General features: G+C 41.5%; 1 protein-coding gene across 3 annotated transcripts in view; it reads right to left on the bottom strand.

Moving 5' to 3' along the window:
• Nucleotides 1-16,399: 16,399 nt before the first annotated feature.
• NALCN (sodium leak channel, non-selective) overlaps nt 16,400-22,420 on the bottom strand; it is a 240,213-nt gene continuing 234,192 nt past the window's right edge. For all 3 annotated transcript variants that reach the window (XM_054162907.1, XM_054162905.1, XM_054162906.1), the window contains 3 exons: nt 21,203-21,352; nt 20,437-20,554; nt 16,400-18,712 (listed from right to left, as the gene is read on the bottom strand). In XM_054162907.1, coding sequence (XP_054018882.1) covers nt 18,519-18,712; nt 20,437-20,554; nt 21,203-21,352 — 462 coding nt within the window. In that variant the 3' untranslated portion in view covers nt 16,400-18,518. The remainder of the gene's footprint in view (nt 18,713-20,436; nt 20,555-21,202; nt 21,353-22,420) is intronic.

The following is a 22,420-nucleotide window of genomic DNA, read 5'->3' as shown; positions in this document are numbered from 1 at the left end:
CCCTTAAGTCCTTTGTGTCCATTTGATACTGCAAATGACTAACAATAGGATCCTACAAAATAAGCCACACAAACTAGGAAGAGGTATGTGAAATCACAAGAATCATTCTGTATCCTTTTCTACACTGTATAATTCACAGTTGTATATCAACAATTCAAGCAAGGAAAATTTCTGTTTTATAAAGTGACTGATTTTGAAGCTGCAAAACAGGTAACTATACTTCATGTTTCAAAAGCAATTTGCAATTTAAGTGTTCTTCTCAATAAAAAGAGACTGATATTTAATAGGCTCTTATTTCTAGAGTTGCTAAATCCTTTACTACTACACTGAAATAAGAGAAAGCCAAGTAATTATTGGTGTGTACTTTAATTAATAACTTTCCTCTTTTTCCCCAAATCTGTGTAAGCACCATCATTGCTCCTATTTCAATAACAGAAGATAGAAAAACAGGTGTAATTTAAAACTGGTGCTTAGTATGACATGGTGGGGGTGTAGAAAACCAGACTAAATCAAGCAGACAAGCAGAGATAAAATGATTAATGATTTGTTCAAAACCCACCATTGATTTAATAATTTGAGACTGAATGAAGTGTATTTTGGAAAGACCAATTAGCTGGTGGCTAGGAGGAGATAACAGTGTGCGGAGTGTCCTTGCTGAGTGCATAAAGACAGCAGTTTCTAAAGGTTAAAAAAGGATGCATGTGAGCCTGCTAGGAAACAATTCAGGGCTGAACATGCATGAGGTCAAGTGTGAAAACTGTTTCCTGTTTTTTTTTTTTTATCTCCAGACAGAGAATAAATCGATAATCCCATATAGTGCACACTTCTGAGTAAGAACTAACCACCCCATTCTGAGTAACCCATTCACATGAGGTCTGTGTGTAGCTAATAAAAAAAGAAAGAAAGGATACTTCCCCCCACCCTCCCACCTTGTCACAAATTAGTAACAGTGTTTGTCCTCTTTAAATACAGGTTAGCTCATGACCACTGCATACCTGAGAGGGACACAGATGGTAACATACAGTTATTAGGACATAAAATGAAAATACACGCCACAAACTGCTTTGACTTCAGCAGACTCTGCAGGCAAATCCAAAACATCCAGAATGGGAGAAGGATTTGCAATTTACAGAGCAGCATTTTGCCATTCTCCTCTCTTTCTTTCTCTCTCTTTAAACAAACAGAGGAGATTGCCTATGGGAGCTGAGGTAGGGACTCATAGTTCCCATTCCTTCAGACAGTTCATTTTGGTGGAGATGATTTTCTTTTCCCCATTAGCAAACATTGATTTTCTTAGTTTTATTTCTTTGGAGCTTTACTCTCTGAGGCTCCACTTGCTCTCATTGTACTGCTGCAGATCATCAATAACAGCAAGAAAAACTGACAATAATGCAGGCTACTTACCTGCTGCTTTGAGACAGCAGGAAAAAACAAAACACAAAAACAAAACACAAAAGCACAAAAGGAAGCAGAAAGATGCTCTGGTGTTAATTCTTTCCTTAAACCCTCCTCTACTGCAGCGTCAGTAGCAAAACTTGACAGTGGTCAGGCTGCAGCTGAGCAGAGACCTCTGTCTAATGCTGCAGCCACTGCATCACTTCAATTTGCTGTTCTCTTGTGCATCTCCTTCCGATTCACCCATCCCTCATAAACTCTTCTAGGTAGGGACCATCTTTTCAACTGCTGTGTCACAGGAAGTATCACACTGTTCATACTGTTTAAACCTGATCTAGATCATAGAGGTTTATTTACTTATTATTATCTTGTAAAGTAGCCAGCAACTGCTGAAGCATGCATTCAAGATGAGAGCAATGGGCAAATCACAGCTCTAGACATCAAAAAAACATCTACAAACTGTTGAGGACCATTCTCTAATGGAACCTGGCATATTTTAATCTTATGCCACCGCACAGTCCTCTTGGCATTGGGAATCCCCCAGGTGTGTGTCCTTCAATGTGATGTATGGGTGCAGTAGCCTTGCTGCTCCCACCTCCAACCTACTGAATCAGAGAAAGACCCCCTGTGGGTCCTGCTATTTCCAGAGAGCTGTCTCCACTGTCTCCTGTTTGACAGGTTTAACCTAGCTTAACCCCTGTCCCTTACTTAAAACATCAGGTTGTGCTTGTCATGCTTGTGTCCGCATGCCCTGCGGCAGCGAGGCATAAAATGTGTGTTATTTGCCGTGTGCTTGCAGTCCTCACTGAGCAGTGTGGAGATGCTGATGAGCCTGTGATGATACTTGGGCCTGTCAGCAAGCGTGGCTTGGTCTTTTGTTTTGCAGGCAGAACAGAAACTACTTGAACTTTTTATTTTTAATTGAAGTATCTCAGGATTTAGCTAACCACTGCTACAACAAAAGGCTTTTCCAGAAATATGCTCTTCTGAGGCTTAGAAATATTTGTATAATTTCCATCCTAACTATATTCATGGCCACTTTCTACCCACCAGTGCCTGAATAAACAATGTCAGTTAGTCTGAATAACAACTATTTCACAGGCTGCAGCACTGGAGGCACTGGTCCCAACAGCCAGGCATACTTGCAAGCATCCTAAATCCATTTTTCAAGGAATTTTTCAAGGCTGGGGTAACAGCTTGGTGGGAGATCTGTGTGGAAGCCAGATTCTCAGATGGGGGGAACAGTAGGAAGGATTTCTGGGTGAAAAGCAATAAATGCATTATTATACAGGATTATACATGCAGTGGGACACAGTTAGCTTCACTTGAGAGTGCAAGCCAAGTTTTCCTTGGCCATTATCCTATTTCCCACACCTGATACAACATGGCTTCCAGGGAAAGAAAGAAATTCTCTAGAAGAAAGGTCAATATTCAACTGAGGATTCAGCTACACTAACTTATATGTAATTAAACAAAAAGAAAATAATGGTATTGCTTTCGCTTGCATGCAGGAATGCTTAACTCAGCATGTAACACGCTGTTGGGGTCAGTGCCTTGTCCCAAGAGATCCCCTATGACAGCTCCTGAAACAGCAAAACGTGAAGAAATGATTTGTGGCTTTGTATTTGTGAACTGTTTGTGATCATTTATGGTGCTCTTGGGAGGCACTGAAAAGCTGGCAGTTTTGATGTCAGCCAGCCTCTACAGCAAAACACAACCTGCACCCCATTGCTGTGTCCCCTTCATCTGACCAGGGGCACTTGAGAGGCTTTCAAGTTCAAGAATCTGGGGATGGTCAGCAAATCCCCATGCAGACAAGTCACCAGCTCTCTTTTCTTAGCATGTTTATCTGTTGTCAGATTTTTTAATTGATTTTTTTAAACTATATTTGCATAAAGTGCAAATAGTCACTGTTAGCTTTGGTTTTAAATATTGTCTTCTCAAAGTTCACTGGTGAGTTTCAGAAAGCTGGGGATATGTTCTTGCAGATATCCTTGGAAATTTATGAATGCAACAAGTCTTCAGTTTATTAGAAGTCTTTGAGTAAACTTACATGTCAGCATAAAGAGAATGAACAGCAAACTGATCACTGATGGACATCTTATATGATGACTCATGTTGTTCATGTGTATTTTGGATGTCAAATGGAGCCCATGGATGGACTCACACATACTTGCATATGGAATTCCATGCTGAGCGTTTGCCCTTGGCTGTTGCTTAACAGGGAAGACAACATGGCATTTGGCCATGGCTTGTTGTCCAAGCTAAGCTTTATTTGAACTTGGGGCTATGCCAAAGACCCAAGACATTTCTGTGTGGGTGATGACACAGAAGGAGGCAGAGCATTAGTGGCAGAGGTGTGTGAATAGGAAGCACTTGAGTAAGTCTCTCACTTGCCAGTGGCATCATCTGGTAAGGAGAGACACTCCCCACACCACTGGGTTGTGTCATGTTTATTTCCATAAACTACAGCCTACAAAGGGATGATCTTCAGACACTAGAGAGCCATAGCCAGATAACTCCAGACTACTGCAAGTGAGAACTTTCCTCAGTCTTCCCACTTTCCGCATTTCAGGAGCCAGTGTTGAGATGTCTTCCAGTACTTCAGAAGAAGACAATTTCAGCAAAATACCACTTCAGTTGAAAGTAGGAACAGTAAATCTTTTGCTGGAGAGGGCAGGAGCAAGGCACTTGTGGGGCTGGAATTGTCTTCTAATGTTTAGACAGGGCTGGAGCACTTATCCTTGGAGATTTGTGAAAAAAAGGCAAGTTCTCCTGCAATATAATAAACCCCAGTTCCTGGAAAGGCACCAGGTCTTGGGCTGCTTAGAGGCAGCAGTAGAAGTCTTAGTGTCTGGCACACAAGAGCAGAGTATGGGTGTTGCTGGGTTATAGGCATGAGCTCTGCAGCGCTGCCTGATGTAGGTGGCCTTGGCAAGCACTTTTCCCAATGCCTGAATTCATGATGGCTATGTGTCATAGGCCAAACATGGCCCTACAACAGCATCTTGAAAAACAGTAATTTCCTGATGGAATCAAGGCTCTCCATATCCACAATGATATGACCCTAGTCTTTTCTCCATAGGACCTTAAAGATTCTGGGCTTTAAAGTCCTGTTTAGCAAAGACTGCCTCTTTCTGCATATTTTATAGCATCAAGGAGACCTGAATTTATCAAGAGCTGTCAAGCAGAAAGCATAGCTTTTGTGTGGTTCCCGGGTAAATACAGAAAGTAGGACCACTTTTGGCGAGGAGAGCTTTGTCTGAAAACAAGGAGATGCTAGTTATTATTTGGAGCCTGAAAAGCTTGGCTTTACAAAGTCAAAGTAACTTTAAAGTAAACCTGCTTTAAAGTTTGTTTTAATTGTATTTTTTCGTCATTTATCTCAGCAAAAGAACAGGTGGCCAGGGCTTTCATGTTTGGTGGCACATACTGCATTTATGCTTACACGTCCTGCAGTGTCCCACACCAGTAGGAAACAGCACTGTAAAATAATAAAAAAGAAATTAAAATATGCTTTTATGCTCTATTGTTGTTTTTCTGTTGCTGCTGACAGAGATTCACAGGCAAAGAGTAGCAATTAAAAAACTGCTGGAGTGACTTCAGGTAATTTTTAATTATTTGTGACACTAGGAATTAAATGCTAATTGCAAGTCGGTGTAGCCAAGGCTTACTATGACTGCAGGAACTCCTGCCAGACAAGCTCCTGAGATCACATACTTTGTTGCTTTGGGGAAAAATCACATCTAAGGGGACGTAACCGGTGCAGAGGTACTCAGATGAGCACGTGTCAAAGGAGATCAGGATTGGAACAGTAAAGCTAGAGGAATGCTTGAGCATAGAGGAAACCAACTGCATGTGCTTATATAAGCCCTAGGACATAGCAGGTATGAAGATGTTTGGGAAGGATAAATGAAGGTTCGTTTGTGTTGGTGGTAGCATGTAAGGAATTGTACCTAATGGACAGGAAACACGAGACCTTTGTAGTTCCAGCAAATGCTCAGTTTGGCCAATAACGAGTCATTGGCACTCCCAATCAACAAACCATCTGTAAAGCAAGGTGAAGCAAGGCATGGTAAAGCATGTTTCTGAAATCAGGAGGCCACACATTCTGTCCCTGAAGAGACCTTGTCAAAGGTCCTGGACATGGTGTAGTTTTTTTCAGGCCTTTTATTTTATTTTTAGACCAGAGAAATTTTTCCTGTCAACCTGTGTTTTATTGCATCACATCAAAGTATGAAGGCGGCAAAAAGCTTTCTCATTATGTACTACACAACATGGGAGCTATTGTTCATCACAATACAGCTGGCTGTATCAGAAAAGGCTTGTTTTCTACCTTACTATGTATTTCTCTATATATATATAAATTTTACTTATATGAAGCATGATTATACTGTAATAGAATTAGAAAACAAATACTGCCAGTGGGACTGTGCTGATTAATACTAATGCATGTTCCTGGTATTGCTTAGCTCTCCAGAGCTAAGAGACATGGATACTATTAAAGGATTTTTTTCCACTCAAGTATTTTAAAGTTTTTCTTGTAGCTGCTGTTACAAACCTAGCCATAAAAACAGAAGATTGGCTGCACTGAGCCAAGCTAAGGATTGAATATCCTGTCTTTGGCAGAGAGCAATAACAGATGCTCAGAGAAAGAAAGTAAGAAAAAGCACATTTATAGGGTGATCTTTCCCCTGGTATGCACTCACTGTTTCCAGCAGTAACCATTTAAGACTTTCCTGTGCCAGCCGTGGCATCCAGACCATCATGTTTAATGAGGGACTCCTCTCACTGGGCTGTCAGCAGGTTGTTGTAATTAGGTACCGAGCAATTCTGCACCAGCTGGAGCTGGGCAGAGTCCAGACGGCTCCTGAAAAGGTCTCTACGGCACAGACCTGGGGTAGACCTCCCGCCTGGCGCCCTCCTGTGAAAGGCGGACCTGCCACTCATCCACTCCCTGGGTGGCGGGCGGCTGCTTGTGTGTGTGGAGTCTCTGGCCACTGGCATGGCTGCCTTCATACCCACCCTGGCACAGGTGCTCTGGTCTGTGGTGTTCCTTGAGGTGCAGTGACAATTAAAGGAGAAAAAAAAAAAAAAAAAGAGAGGAATGTGGAATACAAAATTTCCAGGAGCCTTCCTGGTAGCTTTTACTGCAGGAAAGCTATAATTCGGTGTGTATCAGGAAAAGGAGGTAACGCCAGTTCCCTATGGTTCCCTATGATTCCCCAGGAACTGAACCTCCTTCTTTATGAATGTGTTAAATGGCTGAATCACTGCTTCTTCTGTTAAGTCTAAGGTATAACTTTCTATAACATATTAGATAAATCCAATTTAGATAAGTTTGTGGGGTTTCCTCTCCCTTTAGTTTTTCCCTTTGTGCTCAGACCTACTAACACCCTCCCTGTAGCCCCGCATGAGAAGCTTCACTCTATGTTTGGGGATGTCATGGGTCCATGTAATTATCCAGGCACCAGGTATCTGCCTGGGGAGTAAGGCAGCTCTGATCTGCCCTCTGGGGCCCAAAAAAGGCAGAGCCCCCTTCCTCTCCCCCCCCCTCCCCCCCCCCCCCAAATTGTGCACACCTTTTTATTCTAAACGAGCTGTACTTCATCTAAACAGACTGTGGTCAAATCCTAAGAAAGCACTGCTAGGCTTTGTTTCTTCCCAGATTCTGCACCAGGGATTACCCAAGGCTGCTTTATTACCAAAAATGGGCTTTTTTATGCTGAGTTTTTTTGCTCCATCTGGGATAAAACAGCTCTGTAATTCTACTTCATACCATGCAGGATTTGTGAACTTGACCACATCAGGACTGGGGATACAACTGAAATGGTGGCCAGTGCTGCAGTCAGTTAGCAACCCAAATTTAGCTACTAGAGAGTTCGAGGGCTCAGGGTGCTGCATTACAGTGAAAGATACATTCATGTACCTGCTGATGGGCCCAGTCCTCACACATTCTTTATGAATGTCTAATTGATGCAAGAACTAAACAACTTGCTCTCTTCAATACTTACAAACATTCAAAGGGTAGGTATCAAGAAAATGGGGCCAGTCTCTTCAGGGGTGCCCAGTGATAGGACAAGGGGCAATGGGCACAAACTAGAAAACTCCACCTAAACATAAGGAAGAACTTTACTTGGAGGGTGGTGGAGCACTGGAACAGGCTGCCAAAAGAGGTTGTAGAGTCTCCTCTGCACCCACTTGAATACATTCCTGTGCAACCTGATCCAGACAAACCTACATTAGGAGAGAGGTTGGACTGGATGATCTACAAAGGTCCCTTCCAATGCCCATCTTTCTGTGATTCTCTGATTCCAGGCAGACACAGCTATTGAGACTCAAATGGTCCCTTGTATCCCAGGTCTGCGATAAGTGACTGGGTCAGCCTAAAGGAGAAGCCTGTAGCTTTCAAATTGCAACAGGGATTGCTTTGGTGAGGGGTTGGGCAATGTATGAGGTGTCTCAACCACTCCAAGTGAGTTACTCTGCTGGATACTGGTTTGCCACAGAAGCAAAGCAGCCCTGAGGCTTATCCAGCAGCTGAAGAGCAGAGCATTCAGAACCATGATTTACCTGCAGGTATGTGCTCTGGTCATCCATGAACCCTGGCAAAAAGACAGATCGTGGAAAAGTGAAGGATTTAGAAGATCCTTTTTGGCTGCATGGTGAAAGCTAGCTAAACAGGAAAAAGCATGTGAGGAAACACATATGGCTCTGTCACACCAGAGAACTTCTGCTTACACTTTTAACATCTCCTTCCCCTCATCGCTCTGTAACAGAAAAGCCTCATCAGAGACCAGCCTCACTTTCCTTTCCACTATCTCAACATATCCAAGGTTTCTTTCTACCAGTGCTTTTAAATCTCTCCATCTCACCTGAGTAACCTTCATGCTAACATGCTCACGTAGTTTCAGCCAGGCTTCTTTGTTTGAGGGAGAGCACTTTTATTGAAGAGGCTGACGTGTGCAATAAAGCAGGCTGTCATGGTTCTGGCTCATGGTTTTGCTAATGCCCTTGGCTCTGAAGCAGCCTGAGATACCTGATACACCATCACTGGCAAGTGGAAACATTCTTCCTTCGTGCTCTAAGGGATTCATCCTATTCTCCCTCTCATCATTAATTTGCCAGTGCACTATACATTTGCCTGCAGGTGTTAGCAAAGATAATTTTTGTGACAATTAAAGCTCTGACTTGGCACAGAGATCATACAGCTTTGCAAGTTGCTTTTCTCCTGCCTGGAAAACATATGTTTCCATCTAATTTCTGCACCTCAGCTTTGGGGACAGCACTGTGCTAAACAGTGGCATGACCTGTCTTCCTGAGCTGCTCTGTATCGTTTTAAACAGAAGCTACTGGAAATACAGCTGAGACAACCATTGTCCCTGATTACCTAACCTTGCACTCCTGATGTGGTGAATTCACCTTTTCTACTGCCTGTGACAGTGGCACCCAGTATGGTCCCACAACCCCTAAAGCCCCTCTGGCTGCCATAACATCCCTTGTGTTGAGTACCCTCTTCAAGGCTGCACCCACCACTACCATGACACCCTTGGCACCTTGTGAACTAGCCCCATGCCAGCTAGCTAGCAGTCAGTGGTCACAGCCAGACAGCAGGCGCCTGCAAGTCCTTGCCTACTCACTTTTGGAGATTAAGTGAGAAACAGTGTCTGTAGGGAAACCCTGTAAAGATTGCCTGAAACTTAACGCTTCCGCTGCTGGCCACTGCACAGCTTAAGCAGGACTTGGATACACTGCAGGGCTCTCCCAAAGGATGATACTTAGGAACATACATCCAGACCCTCCTCAGCTGCAGCTTTCTCTCCTTCCTCCTTCTTCGGTGTCCCTAATCCTATACCCACTGCATGACTAATCCTGCAGTAGCCTGCTTATATTTATCAACAGGCTGTATTTCAGACTTGCAGATGTTACCCAAATTTGGGACTATATTTCAGCCATGGTTACTTATAACATTTTCCCTCAAATACCTGATTTACCCAAATTGTTTTCATATTCAGTGAGACTCAGACAGGCTGGAGAGTTGGGCAGGGAGAAATTTAATGAAATTCAACAAAGGGCAAGTGTAGAGTCTTGCATGGGAGAAGGAACAACCTCATGTATCAGTACAGGTTGGGGCTGACCTGTTGGGGAGCAGAGAAGGCAAAAAGGACCTGGGGGTCCTAGTGGATGGAAGGTTGACCATGAACCAGCAATGTGCTCTTGTGGCCAAGAAGACTAATGCCATTCTGGGCTGTATTAGAAGGGGTGTGGTCAGTAGGTTGAAAGAGGCTCTCCTCCCCCTCTACTCTGCCCTGGTGAGGCTGCATCTGGAATATTGTGTCCAGTTCTGGGCCCCTGAGTTCAAGAAGGACAGGGAACTGTTTGAAAAAGTCCAGTGCAGAGCCACAAAAATGATTAAGGGAGTGGAACCTCTTCCTTATGAGGAGAGACTCAGGGAGCTGGGGCTCTTCAGCTTGGAGAAGAAGAGACTAAGGAGTAACCTCATTAATGTGTTTATAAATATGTAAAGGGTGAGTGCTGAGAGGGTAGAGTCAGACTCTTCTCAGTGATGCCCAATGACAGCACAAGGGGCAATGGGTGCAAGTTGAGGCATAAGAAGTTCCATGGAAACACGAGGAAAAATTTTTTCACTGTGAGGGCAATGGAACACTGGAACAGGCTGTCTGGGGTGGGGGTTGTGGAGTCTCCCTCTCTGGAGATATTCAAAACCCACCTGGATGTATTCCTGTATGATCTACTCTAGGTGATCCTGCTCTGGCAGGAGGGTTGGACTAGATATCTTTTGAAGTCCCTTCCAGCCTCCAACATTCTCTGATTCTGTGTGATAATGACAGAAGTTTCCAGGAATTTCTTCCCCATTGGCTGATCCTGAACAACTTCTCCCAAGAGCAAAACATTGGGGAAAATGAGAAAGAACAACAGAAGGTTTTTACCAATTTGTGCTCCAGATTACATGTTCTGCTGGTAGGAATCTCACTGCACACAGGAAAGTCTCTCTCTCTTGCCCCTTCTCTTAGCACAGGGAAGCTGAGCAGTGCAAGCTGCAATGTCAAATGCAACAGGCAGTCACAGCAGCAAGTGTAGCCTTGCTGCAAGGAGGTGTACCTTGTGGGCTCACACATTGTGTGACAGTTCCTAGACACCATGTAGCAGTGCACCGCAGCAAATCTCAAAAGCAGATTGGATGTTAGGAAGAAATTCTTCACCATGAGGGTGGTGAGACAGTGGAACGGGTTGCCCAGGGAGGCGGTAAAAGCCCAATACCTGGAGTTTCTAAGGCTAGGTTGGATGGGGGTCTGAGCAACGTGATCTAGTGTGAGGATGCCCCTGCCCATGGCAGGGGGATTGGAACCAGATGATCTAGAGTCCACTAGATTCCAACCCAGACCTTTGTATGATTCTATGTGCCTTGAAGTTTTTAAATGAAATTCATGCGCACTTCAACTAACTCCTTGGTGAGACAGATCACCTGGCAAAAACTTTGATATGGCATAAAGTCTTATGGTTTGTGTTAGATGAAGGCTTGAGGAGGAAGCCCAAAATCCCTGGTGTAACCAGTAACGTTAAGCAAAGATGCAGGCATGTGAATGTGGGTGAACCACAACTGGACAAGTCACTGCACACAGCTGGATATGGCACACGTGTGGCACGTGCAATGGAAATAAACCACATTAGCTTAAAGTGCCCATTCAGGAGGGACACCATGGGCTTACTGCAGCTTTTCATGCTGCTTTCCAGGGACAACAGCATGAACTCTTTTTTTTTTTTTCCCCCCTTTTCCTTGTAACTGCAAAAACTGTAATGGAAAAACAACCCAAACCACTCCCTACTTTTCATGCTAAAGCACTGAAAGCTGCACTTTCAAGTATTTATTGGAATTATAAATTATTCATCAGCTGCACTTCCAAATATTTCTCAAAATTATTAACTATCCATCAACAAACACAATCTGTAATGGTATTTCTTGTTTAATCAGAGCTTGTAATTGAACATATGTAGATGCTTACAGTCAGGCAAAGAAAATAAAACACCAAAAAGCAGGCAGCATATAAAGCAAGTGTCACAGTTTAAATTGCTGAGCGTAATTTCTGTGTCCAAGAAATGAAATATGCACATTTATTTTATGGCATAAGATTTATGACATTCTTAGCTATTTGTTTTCTAACTTTAGGAGCTAGATTTTGAAACTGTTGTCACTTCTGGATTTTCCTTGGAATTGAAATGCAAATATAAGCTGTGGTCCATCTGACGTGCATATAGCACAATACATAGAATAGAATACATAGAATAAACCAGGTTGGAAGAGACCTTCAAAATCCAATCATGGGAGACTGAGAAAATGAAATGTTGCTACTAACTCAATCTTCTATTTCAACTTCTGTGCACATCATACACAAGTGGGAATGCAAATGCCATTAGTTTCCCAAAAGTCACGCCTCCACAAACAAAATAGAGCAATTTTTTGGGTAAATACTCTGAAGTTAACAAAAGGTCCCTTGTCATATAATGATTCTGGAAATTTCTTGTCACTGTGGTATCTGAATACTCCACAAAGAAAAAAAACACAGAAAAAAATAATTGCAATTTCTGCCACAAAGATGAGCAACCTACTAAACTTGTTTCTGTGGGTGTGTGTGTGCAGACAGCCAACATAAAGCAACGCCAGCCCTCTAGTGTTAAAAGAGAATTTAAACTTGTCATAGTTCTGAGATACATTAGTAGAAGGCTCAGCTATTGAAAACTGTTGAGATGGCCTGCCATTGTGATTTCTGGCTGGCTGGCTTAGGGTGAATATAATGTTTCATTACGACTGTGGATACCAAGCATATACTAAAATAAAACTCTGTAGCTAGACTGGCCCAGAAAATGGGTCATATGCGCTGTACCAAGAGCTTTTCCAAATGAAAAGCACTAATTTACTTGAAAGACAAAAGTCTTTGTGAAAGCAATCTGAGCCCAAGCTGTCTGTCTGTGCCTAATTATTGAGAAAACTGGGTCCCCCCAGATCCAAGGTCACATGGCAAGAGCTGTGCAGCCACACTACATAGGGTGAGACCTTCTGCAGAAGTCCCATCACATCCACAGCACATGCTCTGGGCTCTATTTGGTGTTTTAAGTGGGCCTAGTAAATAACTGTTATATTCTTCTGTGGTTTTGTTCAGCTCAGACACCTGGAATACAGCAAGGAATGCACCAGGGGCATCGCAGTGGAGGCTTACAGGGGTACTTGAGGCTATAAAGCTGCGCATGTATCTGAGGGCTAGAGAAAGGGGCTATGCCCAGCAGAGTCTCATCCAAAACATCTCCTGGGAGGTAGTTCCTACTGTAAATTACCCCAAAATGCCCAACAGTGTCTTGGGGCAAAGTGCTTGGTGTGACACTTGGCAGAGCTAGGGTTGTGCTAGCACCAGGTGGTCCGCAGGGTGCAGGGTGCAAGCTCCTACTCAGATGGCTTTTATTTAGCACTCCAGCTGGTCCCAGAGAGTATAAAAAGGGCCTCCTCTACACAAAGGACTTACAACCATGTAATTAAAGGTGTGGTTTTAAAACCCATTAAGACAGCTGATGTGTAGACCTGTGGGAGCACTCTTGCCATTAGAATAAAACCAAAGTTATTTGGGTTTTAACACAGATCAATAGAAAAAATCTTTAAACAGAGATAAGCATTTTCACAGGTATTCAAACTGATTTAGAGCAATCTGCAACAACAGATTAAATTTAAGCTGGTGCCGCTTTCTCACGTAGATAAGCTCTAATGGATACATGATGAATTGACAAAAGCATCTAACCTTGAAATACATCTTCAGGCCAAGGTCAGAAATACTCTTGCTGTCACTGATCCAATTAAGATGAAGGGTTTAATACCTTTAACAATGGATTTTTAAATCTGGAGTAATTTACAGAGCTCAGAAGAAGCAGTTGGGTGACAAGTTAAACTGGTTAAGTTCAGGGCATTGTACTTTCCAGTGGAAGAGCTGACTCTGGCTATGCATTTGAGACCTTGTTACTCACAGACTCTAAACCAGTTCACTGCATGACACCACCAATCTCAAAGTTTTGGCACAAAAACTTGTGCATGCCTTGTTGCACCTGTTGATTGCTCTCACCTGCCCAAGCACCATGGCACCAGAGGATTCCTCTTCCAGCAGAGCAGCCTAAGAGACATTGCATCTGCTCAGCCTCTGCTGGCCTAGGTAGAGCATTGACTCCTCTCCACAGTGGGTAAAATGGAAAACCCAGGTTTTGCCATGGAGGACACAGGCACAGGTGCCTACCTGCATCACCAGCTTTGATAAGGAGGTGGCTGTCTCCAACAGTGGAGTGGCTGAGGCTAGCAGTGCCTACAGAGGCTCTGCAAAACTCACCACCATGTCTCTGGTCACACTAGAGGACTTGGCATGTAGCTGAGAAGAAGCTAGGAGAAATTACTTGTTTCTTCCAGGTAACATTTAGATTTTGAAAAATTTGAAGTGATTGGGAAGAAGACCCACAGTGATGTCAGCAAACCAATGTTTTGATTGAAGAAGTTTCAGCAAGTAGAGAGGAAAATGTTCATTGTTCTGCAGTTTTTAAAGTCCTGATAACAAAAGGCAGTGTCCACTTTTTCTTGCATGCCATTTTTACACAGGGCATTGTTCTTGTGCCAAGTATCTAAGGATCTATAGGAAACACAGATTCATAGAATGGTTTGGGTTGAAAGAGATCTTCAAAGATCATCTAATTCAAGCCTCCTGTCACGGGCAGGAACATCTGCAAATAGGTTGGATTGCTCAAAGCCCCATCCGACCTGGCCTTCAACAATTCCAGACTTGGCTCAGTGTCTCACCACTCTCATCATAAAGAATTTATCCCTTATGTGTAATCCAAATCTACCCTCTTTGAGTTTCAAATGATTAATCCTTGTCTTGACACTACAATGAAGAAAAAAATCCCAAACTCAACACCTAGGTAACTCCTTATTCTTTCTTTTCCATTGTTTTCCTTCCTCCCCCCCCCCAATTTTCTTTATTTCCCTTTTATTTTTACTCCTTCATTTCATCCTTCCTTCCTAGTATAAAAGCACTAAGGGTGCTGGAGTAAGTATCTGATACAGGAACTTGTGGAAAGGGGATAAAACATTACTGCCTGTACACTTAGCTCACTGATGGGTTAATAACTTGGTGCTTGGAGGTTCTTCATTGAGAACAATGGGCAAGAGCTGCTAATGGGGTCCGACACTAGCACCCTTGGGATGAAGAGGAAAGTTAATTGAATTCTAGTGAAGCTCCCTTTGTGTTGCAGAGCAGTTGAACAAACCAGGGCAGCCAACTTCCCAGCATCATCCCATGCTTTGCAGAAAGTTCATCTATGGTGTGACTAAACTCTCTTCAATAGAAGGAATGAATTTAGCCTCTTAGAGCTAAATTCGGTGAGACTGAGATAATCCTATTGGTAATTTTGACTGACAGCTCAAGCCAGTGTTTGCTTTTAATTGTGGAAACATTCCAGGAAGAGTACCACATTCTTGGGTTGTACACACATCTTATTTGCTGGGGCTCCAAACGCACCATTACAAAAGCATGAACTCTTCTCCTGCTATACTTATTGATGGACAGTCTTATGAGCATAGTAACAAGAGCTGTAAGCATACTGTGAATAAAAGAAAACAACAAAAAAGATTATTGTCCAAAAGTCTTTCACTTCTTTTGGCATCTAAGCCTTTGGCTCCTCAGAAACTGTGATACCAGTCTTTGAATGCCGACACCAATGAAGGTAATGTTATTCTGAAGATATTTAAACCCGATTGATCCTCATGAGTTAAGACAGTGACAGTTATTTTCACCTTGCCAGATAAAAATGTACTTCACATTTTTAGCTCTCTTAATTCAGTTGGAAATCTTCCAGTAGCAAATAATTTCAGGTTATTAATTTCTTTGTTACAAAGGTGATTTTCTGAAATCAGAATTGACTGTGGAATGATATCGATACACATCTTTGCTGCATGTTCTCAGACTTCCCACAAGCTGTTTTCCTTTGAGCACTGATAACATGCACTGCAGTTTTTGCCCATCCAAGCCATGAAGACTTACAACTGCTTCCTATGGAATGGAGTTCCCATGGTGGATGGAAAAGATTCTAAACACTTTCTTCTTCACATTTGTATAGAGTAACTCTGGATTTCATTCCAGGAGCCAAAAGCACTGCAGGTAGCAACAGTCCCCTGGTAATTTTTTGTTTACCTTTGTCTTGGGTCTGTTGTTTGAACTTTCCTTTCAGGCTGTCTGGACTGACTGATTTCTTGCTGCAGCACTTCCTATTTGTGTCTCTTCATTGTTTGTGCAGGCTGTTTGAACTTCAGTCATTCTTCATCTCTGCTTCTCTGCTTCTTCACCTTCATGTGCAAATGTGCATTGGTTCTTTGCTGCAGAGTAGGAGGTTAACACAGGGGTGCCATACTAAGGAGGTTTTAATCTTAAACTATTCACGTGGGTGCTTGAGTATATGCTGTTTTCCTATTTTTTAAACTCCATTTCACTTCCTCTATCTGCAAACATAAAATGGAGGAATAAACTGGTGAGCATTGCTTTCTCAGAGTCAGCTTGCCAGTTAAATTAGATGGTTAAGGGATCTCCAGTGTTTTGGAAGATATTGGAAAGCAGTCTGTGCAACCACTACTGTGTTTCCACCACAAGCTCCCCCTGCCACACACACATGCATATTCACATCCATCTAAAGCAAACAAAGTGGGTTAAATAAAAATAAATAAATAAAGAACAGTTCTATTTAGTTCCATTTTTTTTTGGAAAGAGACCCCTTGTGGCAGTACTGATGACATCAGTGGCTGGACTTCTCATTAAAAAAAAAAAGGGGGGGAGGGTAAAGAAGGAAAAAACAAGCAATCAACCAAACAAAAAAAGCTAAGGCCCTCCTGTTAGAAGAGCTTGAAAGCATCTCTTTAAATAATCCTGTACGAACCACAGAGATAGCCACGACGCAGCATTCTCACAGATGAGCCAGATATTGTGAATGAAGCTAGAATGAAAACCAGAGGGAGAAATATTGCTTAAAGCAACTCACTTTTATTGACAGGGTAGTGTAAGGCAAGGAAAAAATGTTTGCCAGATATTTTAAAAAGAAGATTTGCAGCAAGAATGGTTCAGAAAGATCTGTGGCTCAATATATTATTGAACTTTCAAAGAAACTATCTTTTATAAATCTAGTATTTATGTTTTTGTTGCATACAGAAAAGCTCAACTTAAGCACAAAACAGAACACAAAGTAATGGATTTGCATATGAAGTTCTGTTGATGGTTGATAAAGTAAACAAGAAATTGCGCATGTTCTGTTACTACAGAGTTACAGCTGACGAGATTTAAACTTAAATATACCCCAACACACAAAGAAACCACAAAATACAGATGTGTTCAATACAACTGTTTACAAAAAAATATCTAAACCATGTTCAACCATACACAGGGAACTAAACATTGATAGATGCCAAGAAAACTATTATATGGCCAAAACTAATTTTGCATTTATGGTGAAGGCATCTGTGGAAACAATGCTGTATTCTGACCACTCTGCATTAATATCTTGGCCAGAAAGCATTGCAAAGCACTGGCTTTTGTCTGCTTTGTAAAGGATATGTTTTTAAAAGTCATGATGTACATTAACTGTGAGCCTCTTACAAGATCTCAAATCAGGCCATGTTAGAGCAACCTATCATTTCCATAGGAAACAATGGTAACAGAAAGGTCCCAGCTACACTAAAAACCCCAGTCGAGGGCTGAGCTACAAAATCTGCAACCTCTTAGTTCTTCCCTGAGGGAAGGGCACATTTTTACCCCAAAGTTTTAGACAGCCTTAAATTCTGAAAGCAACAAACTCTGCTGCATTTTGTGGCTTTTCTTCTCCACCTCCATATCTGTATAGCATTGGCCTTTCACTGGAAAAACTTTTATGAAAGGGACAGTTGCTTTTTCACCAGAGATAATACAGCACTACTGGTGCTTCATAAAATAAAAGAAGGTTAACACTTCAAAATATGATGGACTAGAACAAACAAGACAAAGGTACTTAACTACAGCCCAGTGTCATGCCTTAGCTTTGGAGGGCTGTAGCATGAGTAGTAAGATGGGTCAGTAAAATTAACTTCTACCCATATAGGCAAAACTGAACTGTATTTTAAAAGCCATACAATACTACTCTCTAATTAGAATCCCCGACATGCTAGTTTGTATCACACACAGACAAGAAGAAAGTTATCTTAGTACTACACGAGGAAATGAGACCCATTAACATGAGAATAATGACACCATACATATATATGTAACCAGTATATTAAAACAAAGCATAAATGATGTTTTTCACATGGAGGTAATTTGCTGGATGCTTAAATGCACAGTTTTCATGTCTTGTTTTTTTTTTTCTTTCCCTGTTTTCTCTACGAAAACCAAGCTCTTTGCATAATTAACCAAATCCCAAAGATATGTACATCTTAAAAGCTGATCCTTCACCTTCAGATTTTAAAATGAGTTATCCTGTATCTTGTACATTTTAAAAAAAAGGTCCAGAAAAAGCTGAGAATTGTAATTCAGAATCTGTACTTTGTAAAAATACTTCCCTTGAACACGAAGTCAGTGCTGACCTCTTCAGGTCATTTGTGAATAATAAAATCCTTCTACAGCAATGTGACTAAATATGAACTGAGGGAAAACTCAAAAAGAAGAAATATATTACCCCTGTATTGTAAACTGTTGCCACTTTAAAGTATGGTGCAGGCTGAAGAAAAGCACAGAGGTGTGTCTATCAAAATACATTTTCATTACGTAGCTACAGAACACATTAAATCTTTCAACGCTCAGTCCGCTAAAGGCAAAAAAGTCTCTCTGGCTTCGTTAGTACTGCTGCTGTATGCAGATTTCTTAAAGTACAATCAGTGCCTAGAGAGGTGAATCCTAACAAAGAAGCGTGTGCTATGCTTCATATGGCACAAGGATAAGCATTCGAAAAAATATGGCATTGAATTCACAGAAATCATACAGCACACCGTGTCTTCAGCTCTAAACATGTAAAATTAGATTGTACTTGAAGTGGTTGTTGTTGCAGTTGAACTTAATTTTTTCTCAGATATCAAGAAGGTCCTCTCCACTCTCATCACTCTCCACAGTTAATTGTCTTGTCCACCATTTCTTGACTTCGGATCCACAAGAAGCAGCATCAGACATGGGATTCATTTTGCATACAACAGTTTTCATAGTCGAACGTCCACCAAAGCGTAGGTTGACTGAAGACACTGAATGGCTTATTGGTTTGGGGGCTATGAAATTAAACAGAAAGTTCTGCATTAGAGTAGACCTGCTTCCCCAACATTTCTACTTACAATTCAGGTAGACAGAACTAGCTGGACCTGGGCAGCTTAAAACTGACTTAGTACAGAACGAGTAGGGCTCTCTTCTAAGGTGTTTCTTTCAGCTCCAGCTATTCACACCACTCCCTAGGGCAGTTTAACCGAGGAGTGCCTCATTTCCTTCTGCTGTGGTAGCCGATGCAATAGATCAATTCTTACCTTGCTAATTGCAACGTGAATGGTTTAGGCAGTACTTACATGAGCTGACCAGCTGGCAAAATGGAAAAAAGTGGTAACTTCCACAAAAAGGGACAAAAAAAGTACACTCAGTGGATGCAGATACACCTAGGAAGTGATATTTAACTATGGCCTAGGAGTGGAAGCCAGTAGGTTGTTGCTGATAGGGTTGAAGAAAGCATTAAAATATATGTGTATGTATACAAACCCCATAATGTTAATGATGCTATTAATGATTTTTAAAACATGGCTTTCTTGGATTGGAGGCAGACTACTTACCATCTGCCTGGCTGGAAAGTACATGGGGGTGACCCTCCTTTTCTGAGACCATCCACTGAGAAACAGTTAAGATTGACGTGGCCAAGATTAGTACTAAGAAGGGAGACCCTGAACTGACTCCTGATTCTCACTTGAAAAACCTATCCAGTTTGCTCCAATAGTATGATTCCTCCTTAGCACGTTCCCTCTTTTACTTTTTCTCTCTGTTCCAACAAAATGTTGATCTTTGCTGCTCAGTGAAAACATGGATTGAAAACTCTCTATTATATTGTCCTGTTTCTTGGACAAGAACTCTGGTCATAAAAGTAGGGTTAATTGTACAGCAGGGCCATCTCTTCTACCTAGGGTCTGCACAATGAAAACCTTTGAAGGCAGCGCTCTGACTTGAAATAGGACTGAGTGATGAGGGCTGAAAGAAGGCTGATGTGCACACGTATAACCTGCTGGTCACGAGTGTGGCAGGCAACAGAAGTCTACATGAACTTTAAGAGAGACTATTTCAGGTGGCAGAGAGTGCTCTTGAGAAAAAAATTAGTAAGGCCTCAGACTGCATCTATGCACTTCTCCCACCCTCCTATAAGCACCCTCCTATAATGGCATAGTTTAACCTCTCTTTTCTAGTGGACTGCAGTTACTGGAATAACCTGAGTATGTTTCCTGTTTCTGAAAAAAAAGTGAATGGGAAACTGATTGTACACCTGGCCAACTCCTTCCTGAACTGAAGATATAAAAATGAGCTATTATGTTGTAAGGTCAAAGTCACAGGCCTGGTATGCTTAGACAAGACAAAGCACTCAGAAGTCATTCCTTTTGTTAGGAAAAACTTCATTCATTTTCTCTGTGCTTTATTTTATAACAGAGAACCCTAAATGCACAAGATGCTATCCAAACATATGCTATATACTCTTAATCCAAAGATCCTGCATAAATGTATGATAAAGTTAAAAAACTCAGCCACCTGCACATGGCAATGCTGAGGCTCATCTTCCATACTTTCAGAACCAGGAAGAAGGAGAGATTGCTGTTTTTCGTCATGTGTGAGGGTAGAGAAACCGTGATGTAGGTGCAAGCAGTAGGTGGGAGGCAGAACTGTGAATCATGAAGCCTCACATGGCCTTGCTGTTGTAGAATAATCATTTGGCAGGTGGGGTCTACACCGATGAACAATTTTCACTTACCTGATGGCAGACGCCATTGTCCGATTTTCCGCTGAGGCTTCCCAGCATCTGCAGAGTCTTGTCGGTAGCCCCCTCTGTCTGAAAGTGTTGGGCTAAGGAGCTGCTGCTGGCTACTTGTCTGAACAGAGGAAAACGAGTTTCAGTCATAGTTCCCCATTGATAAGATAATCCCATAGCAGGATTATCTTTCTCTACTATTTCAAAGCTTTACACATGAATGCAAACAAAATATATTGCCATTTGTTAAGGCAGAATGGTTTTTAGTATACTACCAGTACAAAAAAATGGAAAGACCATTTGGATTCAATTCCATTATACTCTACTGTATTGCATCCTACTGAAGGACACAAAATTGTTCTCAGCCTTCTGCCATGGAGTCCATACACTGTAACTTTTTCATTCCCTGTCCTGGAAGAGCTCAGGACTCCTACTCAGGTGACCCAGCATGCCCAGTGTTACCACTTTCAGTGCAAACACTACTTCAGAATATTTGAACAGGAAAGCCTCACATCTCAAAGCCTGTAATCATGATAGAGCTGAAAGTTGGAGATGCCAGAGTCATACAGCTGAGTTTGCCTTTTATAGTGCTGGGTAATTACTGCCTTAGACCATCTTGCCTTCATATCTGAAGGTGAAGATCTATGTAAAACAGTATATTGTTTTCAACTTTTCCAGTTAAAATTATGTTTGAAAAAAGAACACACAAGAAATGTGGAAGTTTTTCTAAGTTTGTTCTGAGTAGCTGATAGTCTTTTGGTTAACATACCTCTGGCTGTGCACTGTTATCCTGATTAATAGCATTCATATCTTCACTTGGCTGTGTTGTCTCAATGCTGGGAGGATTCAGAAATCGGCTCAACTCCTGCTGTTGACTCTCTCGTAGACTGTGGATAATGCTGCACGACTGCTGTTGTTTCTATCAAGGTACAATTTATAACCACAAAAATATTCTCATTGGTGTGTCACAGTGCTTGATTTTTTTTTTAAAAAAAACCTTCTACATACTTAATCAAACATTGTGAGCCAGATGTGGGCACCAGGTGCATCAACGAAGCTGCATGTATCAGTTAGTTACATAAAGTGACTTCCAGCATATGTCTAACCTCTATGTAGGGAATAGAGGATCAAACTTATAACCTATATTAAGTGGAAGGCAAGTTGCTAAATCCTAGGTTCAAACCTAGAGGTGAAAAACACAAAAGTTCTGAATTTATGAGCTGAAAGTTCTTGGAAAGAAAAAGAAACAAGGACATTGGTAGAGATTTACTAAGAATTACATGAAGGCAATGAAAAAAGTCAAATTTCTTCCATGGATTTAGGAACGAGCTGTCAGTAAGACTGAATGGAACAGTAGTGGAAACCTTGGGACTGAATATAAGATTTACAACACAAATAGAAAAAGAAAACCACTACCATTATGATTGTACAATCTAATTTGCCTTTAAATGAAAATAAACAGCCTTGATGAAAGGTTTCACTTTCCTGGGTAGTTTTCACATGCTCCCTCCAGGGAGACTTAGAAACTAACAAGGGAATTTGAAAATATATATTAACTTCCATAATTACATTCAGTTTATAAAAGGTTCATATAATGTGAAATGATCTGAACCATACCACTAGAGTGAAACGAACAGCATATTTACTTTAACATAGTGTAATTCGATATCATAATGAAATGAACAACGGAGTTGAACAAACCCAGAACTGAGAGCTGAGACTAAATCTACTGGCATTATTATTACAGAGATGAGACCAAAATTAATCTGAATACGCCTTGAATGCTGACGTTTCAGCTGGCCTATGCATAATGTTTGAATTGTCCAGTTAGGGTTTTTTTTTTTTAATAAATTTATGAACAGAAAAAAAATCCCCTGATCACAGATCTCTGTGGAAAAGCTCCACTCAAAAGAAGTAAACTTTCATGAAAAAAAAAAAAAAATCCATCAAAACCTGGACTTAGCCCTACAATAACTGAAAAATAAGT

This window comes from Dryobates pubescens, chromosome 7 (genome assembly GCF_014839835.1).
Source record: "Dryobates pubescens isolate bDryPub1 chromosome 7, bDryPub1.pri, whole genome shotgun sequence".
In the NCBI taxonomy this organism is placed as follows: Eukaryota; Metazoa; Chordata; class Aves; order Piciformes; family Picidae; genus Dryobates; species Dryobates pubescens.
The sequence above is the reverse complement of the archived record's forward strand: the minus strand, read 5'-3'. Positions and strand labels throughout refer to the sequence as shown.